This window comes from Bactrocera latifrons, unplaced genomic scaffold, assembly GCF_001853355.1.
Source record: "Bactrocera latifrons isolate USDA-ARS-PBARC rearing strain unplaced genomic scaffold, ASM185335v1 scaffold_33, whole genome shotgun sequence".
NCBI lineage: Eukaryota > Metazoa > Arthropoda > Insecta > Diptera > Tephritidae > Bactrocera > Bactrocera latifrons.
Window position 1 is genome coordinate 57,801 of NW_017536963.1, and position 9,859 is coordinate 67,659.

Consider the following 9,859-nt stretch of genomic DNA (forward strand, 5'->3'; position numbering starts at 1 on the left):
AACTCGTCAAAAAGCCAAGGTTTTGTTTTACTGTATTTTTCTCCTTTGAAAACCACATTTTACCAATACGTGATGTTCGTTCTCATGCATTTTTTTCACAACAAAAGTTGATTCAAAAAACAAAAAAAAAAACAACATTCCTCCAACACAAAAAACTTTTTCAAAAAGTGATTCAAAAAATTCTCATAACTTTCACGAGCTTTTGCATTCAAGTTTAAACAAAAAAATTTAAATTTTATTCCTGAGAGTGATTTAAAAATTTCGTAGAACTTTCTCGAGCTTTTGTATGAAAGTTTCAGCAAAAAATTTGAGATTTTTTCCAGATTCCAAATTTGTTGGAAACTTATTCCGGTTACGGAATCCTAAAATAAGTTTTATACTCACAGTCGGGGTCTAAACACATACTTCTTTTTTCGGCACTCTGCAGCGACATAAACAGAAGGTCAGGACATGCGCAGCGAAAATTCGATCAGATAACGGTAGTGTATTTTAGAAAGTTATCTCATATTTATTGTCTCCTGCCTCGACATTTTCATTAAATTGTACTCGAAGCTTACAACAGGTGGCGCTGTGTTATAATTTTTGTTATATTGTGACTTTATTCAAAAAATAGTACTTTTTTTGTCTTTAATGCAGATTAATCATAAATAATGTGTTCCATTGTAAAACTTTTGCTGTGTCTTTAATTTAATGTCCAAGTAGTACTGAATCACTCATAAAGGCATAAAAAGTGGACAGCTACATATATTTGCATAACATGACAAAAATAAATTTAATTATACTTATATGTCAAGTAAAATGTTTAAATACATAAAGAAATGACCTTAATTTTCAACTATTATTTCAAAAAATATATGCACATACACATTTTCAGTTTCGAGTGCTTTAAAATATATTTAAAGCTTATGTATATATATTTTTCAGTTAATAAATAATAGTTTAGTTAAAACTTTTACACATTCTTGGTATAATTTTACACTGTTGAAGTTAATTTAAATTTTCATCGTTCAACAATAAATTAATATGCATATGTATATACTGTACTACATATAAATGTATATAAAGTGTTTTAAAAAGCTTCGTGGCGAGTGTCGAGTGTCGAAGGTCAACATATGTGGCGAGTGTGCTTACTTGCGACTCCAGCCCATCAGAACCCGCCGCCATTGTAGGTGCCCAGGTATTTATTGCAATTACCACAGTAATGGTTGGTGCTCATGCAACTCTCCGCACAGTAGGGCAAACAGACGCAACACCATAAGCTGAAAGTAAATAATGAACAAAAACAAAATTATCTAAATTTTATCTTTTTAGTATACACATATAATTTTTTATTTTATTTGCTAATTTTTTTCAGTTTTCCATATCGCAATGCAAACATATGTCTGGTGCTAGCAGCAAATATCTGCCGTAATATATAATTTTTTACATTTATAATATATATACATATGAATGTGTGAGTGTATGGGCTTTTATCCGATACAAATAATGCGCATATTTATCAAGCAAACAAAGTATTAATTATATAACTGAGGGTTTTTCGATAAGAAATTTGTATTGCCTGGTACGCCATAGTGCTGCGGAATAATGCAATACTTGTGCAGGGAAATTCATTTATACAGAGACATGGAATTGTTCGCAATTTACAGAACTAAAATGCGCAATTTAATTACTACTTATATAAATGAGCCGTCTCATTCCCAGAAAGTAATTTTTGTAAAGTTTTGTATTATTCAAGTTATTATTCCATTAGTAAATTATCTAAATTAGTACTGAGTAAATGATACATAGTAACAATCGGAAATTGTAATTGAAACGCAAAATATGTAATTATTCCTCAATATTTATTTTGTTGCCTTCAAAGTAATCTCATCTGGTGATTTGTCCTCGAAACATTTTTCATCATTTTCGTCTTGTTTATTCCCCACCATTACGAATATTGTTGACTTAATTGCGTGTCAAACTCAACTAATGTCTTAGCGGCAGTTGTAATGCTCTCAAGGAATGTGGGATCGGTATTTGCACGATCAAGCAGAACTTGTTTACGTTTCATACCCAAAATATCCACCAAAATCATTTCAACGGACTCGCGATAGATGTTGAACTCTCTTGCCATCCCTTTAACACCTGAAAGAATTTTTTCAAGCACCATATCCTTCACTTTTTTAATTTCAGTTGAAGAGGTCGAAGGTCATACAAAACGAGGCTTGTCTCCAACGACTTCTCAATCGTCTTTGAAGTTTGTGATTAGATAAAACTGAATCACCGTAAGCCCTTTTCAACATTCGCAATGATTCGCACACGAAATTTGGTTAGAAATACAAAATTTAGAATACCAGGATGCACTGGCTTGAGCAAATTACAATTTCCGCGTTCTTTTTTCACAATGTATAAATACAAATTTTTTCTCGAGTAAAATTTTATTATCTTTGAATCAATTAACTAATTGCCAAATTAATGTTATATTGCTTAGTTATATAGTTATATAGATATCTTTATAGACCCCGGCGGGACACAGTTGATAACTGTAATATACACATAAAAGTTAAAGTTTGACAACCCTTCAAACGAAACTTTTAAGAGGTTGAGTTGAAATCAATAAATCCGAATTTCAAAACTTCAACCAAAATGCAATTGGGTTGAAAACCATAATGGAGACTTAAAAAAATGGTTGATCATTTTAATGCTTCATAAATTAAAAAAAATATTAATACGTTTTAAATCATATAATTATAAAGTACGAAATATCATTTTATGTTGCAATTTTTTCAATTCAAAATTCTCACTAAAGCTTTTGCAAAGAAAGGTCTGTACTTTCTCAACTCTTGTCAAACATAATTTTTTAGAACTAAGTACGTTTGAACAACATCTACGTTAAGTTAATTTATACCTTAAGCTTAGCTATTAGCTGACTCAGCTGATTGACATACCGACAGCTTAGTTGGAGCCACCTGTGGTGTTATCAGAAAATCTATTAATTTAGCTACGTGTCATTCGATCATTATTTGCACGAGTTTTTGAATACAAACTACTCATATTAAATATTGATTGCTATTTTACAGTCTTCATGAATTTAGCTGATATTTCCTTGAAAGTACGATTTAATGAATGGTTTTCTGATTGTTTATACAAATATCTTATAAAAAATTCAATTTAGTTTATTAATAAAACATTCAAACTGGCTCAATTGTTTCATTATGGTGGGTTTGTTTAAAGCTTGGTAGGAGAAATCAAAGTATGAGGGGCAACAGGCGGTCGCACTTAAGTCAGCATTATCAAAATTAAGGGTGTTTTTTTGGACATGTGGTTTTCAAAAAGATTTAAAACGTATAAAATCTGATATCATTGTCAATAGTTTAGCTTCAATATAAAGATAGGGGACCGCCAATATGTTAAAGAAAATGAGTTCGAGCAAGTGACCGCCTGCGCTGACTCAAATAAATTCCAGCCGAGCGGCTTTCGTCCAATTTTTGCAGCAATATGATATCGTATTTAAAAACCGTATTTTAAAACCATCCAGATAATTTTTTTTTTTTTTTTCATTTTAATATTTAATTCAGTGTTGTTTAATTGAATTTATTTAAAAATTATTTGATTTATTTTTGCTTACTTTACTGAGTTTAATTTATTATTTTTAATTTATTTTACTTCATTTGATTTTATTTATATTATTATAAAAGAACTTTATTTTAGTTCATTTTAATATTACCTAGTTGTATTTATGTTCATTTTATGTTACTTGAATTCTTTTTTCTTTATTTTAATACACTGTTTTCATAGTTTATTTATTTTTTCTTATTTTGATTTCATTTATTATTTTTTTACCCAATGTTTTTAATTTTTTTTTTCATATTTTCTTACCCCACAATACACAGTATCGCCGCCATTAAATGTGTCCTGGCATTCGGTTCATAGCCGATGCGTGTCAGCTTTGTAACGTGACAGCCTGGACATGTGATGAATGTTGGCTCCGGCCCCAAGGGCAAAATAGCTTGTTCTGCAAAAAAAAAAAAAAAAAAAAAAAAAAAAAAAAAAAAAAAAAAAAAAAAAAAAAAAAAAAAAAAAAAAAAAAAAAAAAAAAAAAAAAAAAAATTCATTAATTTTTGCATTCAGTCAAGGTTATCCTTATTACAACTTCAAATTTTTAATTAATTAAAAACTATGTAATATACAAGTATATAATTCTCAATATATAGAATATTCGTGACAAAATTATCTAGTTAGCTTAGCTTCTGAAATGTTGGTAAGCAATTTTGGTATAAATTGTGTTTTTGAATCGAATAAATTTACTTATTAATCTGTCATAATAATCTCCTTTTTTATAGTTTTTATGTTGATATTGTACACAGCCAACGTAAAAAATCTTTTGAAAGACGCGTTGTTAACCTAATACAAGATTATCTCATGAAAATAATTTTATGATTAAAGTGCTGCAGCTGCATCAGAGGAAAAGAGCTCAGGCAGATATTTGTCAATGAAGGTTTTATAATACCTGACGTCAATGGTTTGACGTAGACGTGAGTCTGTATTCGCGTCATTATTTTATACTTTATTTCATTGAGATATATGACTCAGATTCTCTTTAAATTTTTAATATTCTTGGAAGGGTAATCTATCATCACATTATATACAATGAATTAAGCTTAAAACAAGTAAGGAAGGGCTAAGTTCGGGTGTCACCGAACATTTTATACTCTCGCATGATAAAGTGATAATCGAGATTTCAGGCGTGGTTTTGACCGATTTCACAAATATTTGGTACATGTCATCAGGGTGTTAAGAAAATATTATATACTGAATTTCATTGAAATCGGTGGAGTACTTCCTGAGATATGGTTTTTGGTCCATAAGTGGGCGACGCCACGCCCATTTTCAATTTTTAAAARAAGCCTGGATGCAGCTTCCTTCTGACATTTCTTCCGTAAAATTTAGTGTTTCTGACGTTAGTCGGTTAACACACTTTTAGTGATTTTCAACATAACCTTTGTATGGGAGGTGGGCGTGGTTATTATCCGATTTCTTCCATTTTTGCACTGTATATGGAAATGCCTGAGGGAAACGACTCTATATAGTTTGGTTAATATAGCTATAATAGTTTCCGAGATATGTGCAAAAAACTTAGTAGGGGCGGGGCCACGCCCACTTTTCCAAAAAAATTACGTCCAAATATGCCCCTCTCTAATGCGATCCTTTGTGCCAAATTTCATTTTAATATCTTTATTTAAGCGCTAAGGTCGGGTATAACTGAACATTTAATAATTTCCAATTCGCAAGTTAAGAAACTTACAGATTGACCAATGCAATAAGATACACTGTTATGAGAAAGTATTAGAAAGAAGAACCGTATTCACCAGAGTTGGCTCTGTGTGATTTTTCCTTCTTCCCCATACTGAATTAGTCGCTTGGTGGAATCCGATTTCAGTCGATCGAAGAGATAATATAAAAGTCGCAGAAGGAGCTGTAGACCATTCCAAAAAGTGCTTATGAAAAGTGTTTCGATGACTGGACAAATCGTTTACATAAGCGTATTATATCTGGCGGAGACCAATTTGAAGGTGAAAAAAATTAAATATTTATATTTTTATATTACAAAAACATATTGCATTCGAAAACATTGGATGATATCTTTTAATATGACCAAGTTGAGAAAAAGTCAAGTTTCTACCCTACTATTGCGCTAGATGGATCATTAAGAATTTATACAATTATTATATTATAATAAAATATTCTTATCTCAGAAGGTCTATGAATAAATTGCTTTATAACTGTGTACTTCCCTCTTCCCTACACTTGTTCTTAACTCATTGTCGATCGTCTTAAGTTTCACCATTTTCCGGCTAACAAAAGCCAACGACACCTTTCTATTTTGCATTGAGTAATGCCTAGCACACATCTCCACGTCTATATTTCGCTAACTCTTTGTTTACATACATACATATTTTCACCTGACAATCACTTTGTTCTGGAAACAAAGCAAATGTATTGAGTTACTTCTGCCTACACTTGCTTCCGAGGAAATTAAATATTTATGTTAGCACATACGCATGTGAAAGATGCTTTCAAAACGTACATATGTACTATTATGTGCGTATCTACCCAAAAGGAAACATGAAAAACAGTAGCTTCGGTTGCGAAGCCATAATAACCAACATAGGTGGATTGCCTATAACAAAATATCTTATCTTTAGTTTGAACTGGCAGTATACGACAGCAATATGCTATAGTAGTCCAATATAAGCGGTTTTGACCAATTATACTTCCGAAATAAAGAACGTGTGCAAAATATCAAATTGATATCTCAAAAACTGGAGGAGTAGTTTGCGCATATAAAGACAGGCGAAGAGATGGACATGGCTAAATTGACTCAGCTCATCATGCTGATCAGATTTGTGGTACATATCCCTACTATATTTGTTATATATTTTATAGAATCTTCGACGTTTCCTTTTGGGATGTTATAAAATTTTTTGCAAATTTAATACACTCCGCTAAGGGTGTAAATATGATGCGAAGATGAAAGGAATCAAAAGAAATTATCGATTTCTCAGTTAGTATTTTATTCACTGTTAGCAATGTTTAGAGACCTCTAGAACTTCATGTGAATCTATCGATATATGCGTCCTTAAATCGACGATTAACAGAAAGCGGACTTACTGGCATCGTTGAAATATCGAAATTACCAGTAAAACCATTTTGAAAGATAATTTGGGCCTAAGAAGAGTGAAAGCTCGACTGGTTCTAAAGTCATTAAATTTTGTCAAAAAACAGCGTTGCGTTAACGTCAGTTCCGACTATCAGAATGTCATGAAAACTATTATTACTGGCGATGAACCTTAGATCTATGCTTATGAGACGGAAACAGTTGATCTATCGGCCAAATACCATTTCAAAAAAAAAATCAAATCATTTAAAAGTCGTGGTTATTTTGACAGTTTTCTTCGATTATCGAGGTGTGGTGAACTCCGACTTCCTTCCGACCGGAAAAACTGTCAAGAAGGAACACTTTTTGAGTGTTATGCGTCGTTTGCGCGAAGTCATTCGTGTACAAAGGTTGGAATTATGGACTGACAACTTTTTGTCTTTGCACCACGATAATGCACCGTCGTATACTGCATTGATTCTTAGTGCGTTTTTCAATTGATTTTTAAAAATATAGAAATTTAAAAATTGCATGGTTTCCATACACTTATGACTAACAATATAATATGTTCCCATAAGCAAAACAAAATAATAATAAAATACATAAAAAATAATTAAAAGTAATACCAACCGTTTTGTGGGTTTTCAACTGAAATGTCATTGACGTTCTTAAAATGCAATCAAGTGTCCGTTTCGGAGCAAACTTTGAGAACAAAAGGCATAATGCGTTGCGTCTGTCTTATACGATTATTTGCATGTACTGTTAATGCATGCGAACGGATGTGTTGTGTGTATGTCTATATTTTTAAGCTGTTGATTATACTATCATTACTATTAGAGTCTACAGTGGAAAGTGATAAGAATAATCAGTCTTTAAATATGCTATTTTAACCAAAAACTTTTAGAAACATAATATTTTTAGGGAGAATAAAATTGCAATTACGGATTTACAGTTTTTACAATTTAAAAAAAATTTTACAACACTTCTAGCATATTGTCCTTAATTTTCAAGTTGATCCGAGTAATAGTTTCGGAAATACAGTCTTGAGAAGCTAGCTAGGCTAAGTGCGCCATCTTCAAACGCGTTTTCCTCGAGAACTACTCAACGTTCTTCATGAAATTTTACACAGATCTTTGAGATGCAGTTCTTAGAGACTTGGACGAATGATTTTTTTTCGATTGCGACTTTTAAAAGAAATTTTGCAAAATTTTCACTTTTCTGTAAAATAGTCCGACAAAAACAAAATTTTAATTTGTTTATCTTCGTCAAAGTTTTACGTTAATGTTTTTACTTTTTTGCGCTTTAGACGATCCTGTAAGGAGTTAACCTGCCAAGGCGTGCACATTTTTTTTTCGGAGGGATCACCGGAAATGGCGCCGCATATATTTTTTTCCGAAAATTTCACAATTTCTTTGTTACTAGTGTGTGTTTGTAGCAATAAAAAAAATATAGTTAAATAGTACATTTTTTTTATCTGAGAAAAAAATTTAAAAAAAGGGCTGTTTGTTTACTCGAGGAAACCCATGTAATCTCTTTGATATGGGAGTTGAGGAAGAATCGACTTGATTTTTATCTATTTTACATGCTACTAACATAAAAACTACCAATAAAGTGCTCCCTGTATTTTATTAAGGTCCCCCACAAGCCATTACCAATCTATATTGAGTAAAGTCAGCGATATGTTCGAAAACTCTGATGTTAGTTATATAGGGGCTGGGTAAAGATTTCACTCGATTTTATCCATTTTAGAAACAAATATAAATTCTAAAACACACTTTCACACATACTGGCCAATATATGCGGTATAAAGTCAGTCGGAAGTTCGAAAATCTTTATATTATAAACATGGCAGCTCAACCCATTTTTGACCCACAGAATACTCTTTTCAAGAATTAATTCTCTATGCCTTTTAATTAATTGTTTTTATCTTTCATTATATACCTCACACATTGGCCGATATGTTCGGTCAAAAGTCAACTATATATCCGGTCGACATACTATTCGGCATCATGGCGTTTGAACACCCTTGGCCCCGATTGAGATAATTTCTGGTCATAAGATGATGATGATGTTTTAATTTTACTCACTTCATTGCCTGCACGAAGACATTCACTGATATATATTTATATATTTATTATTTACTTATATATGTATATATCTAAATACCTATAGTATATCTTCTCGATTATTTGGAGGTGATACGAACAACCGTTAGGGGCACAAAACTATTATACTCAGTAGCAACATATTTCATTGAACACATTAACGATTTGTCAACGGGTTCCCAACTGTTTTATTGTTCGGAAAATATCAAATTGCATCAAGCCACAATTCTCTTCTGCACTGACAACCGTGTGATTCACATTTCCAGCAAGTCGTACTTACGTTGTATGATTACAACAGGTTGTTGTACCATCGGCTGCGTCGTGCCTGACGCGCTCGGCATGTAAGCGTGATGTGTTGGCGGTACACCGCCGCTCCCGCCAGCGCCGCCCATGCTGGTGGCGCCGTACTGTGTGCTGCCGCCATAGGTGTGTTGTGCGCCAGCGCCAAAACCACCAGTAGTTGTTGTTGTTTTATTCGTGCGTGCTTGTGCTGGTTGTTGTTGCTGTGTGGGCGGGCGGTTGGCGGCGTCGGAAGTGCTGCTTGGTGTGGGCAACACCTGCACTGGTGGATAGGGCGCGGTGTGAATGGCCTGTTCATAGGACGGCGGTGCGGCCGGTGCCTGATCGACGTAGCCGCTGTGTGTAGCCTCCTGCATCCCGGCGGGCATACGCGGATAATTGACGGGTGGACCTGATTTCTCCATCGCAATGATGAGCTGATTAATTAACTTGTTACTGTTATTCTTTTTGATGTTGTTGATGTATGTAATTAAAACAATTACTTAATTGCTGTCGAATTCTTGAACTTCAACACTTGACTTGTATTTGCAATACACAAACAACTTTCTGCTTTAATTTTTGACACGTACACCAAATGTCAATATATTTGTTTTTGCTTTTGTTATTCCGATTTTTTATCTAAGAAGAATTATCAGCTGTTGGTTTTGCACTGTTTCTATATTTACTTATATTTTTGCCGCTTTTCGTTTGGAGTTTCTTTCAACTTCGCGTGCGTTTCTGTTCGTTGCCAACGCTTGACTGTTGCTCGGCTTCGCTTAGCAGCTGTTAGCTCCATTGACGAATGATTCATAAGCTTGTACAATGCTTATCACTGCGC

At 33.1% G+C, this 9,859-nt stretch overlaps 1 protein-coding gene across 1 annotated transcript; it reads right to left on the reverse strand.

The window, feature by feature from the left end:
* Positions 1-568: 568 nt before the first annotated feature.
* On the reverse strand, positions 569-9,859 carry LOC108971169 (lipopolysaccharide-induced tumor necrosis factor-alpha factor-like). Its single transcript, XM_018937049.1, has 3 exons — positions 9,023-9,859; positions 3,859-3,994; positions 569-1,259 (listed from the first exon to the last, which is right to left on the reverse strand). Exons 1-3 carry the CDS (start codon positions 9,444-9,446, stop codon positions 1,148-1,150), a joined length of 672 nt encoding a protein of 223 aa, XP_018792594.1. The 5' UTR covers positions 9,447-9,859; the 3' UTR covers positions 569-1,147.

What these genes read in the sequence shown, in the direction of transcription:
- LOC108971169 (XM_018937049.1), bottom strand. Translation starts at nt 9,446, where the DNA reads ATGGAGAAATCAGGTCCACCCGTCAATTATCCGCGTATGCCCGCCGGG. An exon ending in ACCTGTTGTAATCATACAAC is followed by an intron (nt 3,995 to 9,022) that starts GTAAGTACGACT and finishes TTTTTTTTGCAG; the next exon opens with AACAAGCTATTTTGCCCTTG. An exon ending in GCGATACTGTGTATTGTGGG is followed by an intron (nt 1,260 to 3,858) that starts GTAAGAAAATAT and finishes ATTTACTTTCAG; the next exon opens with CTTATGGTGTTGCGTCTGTT.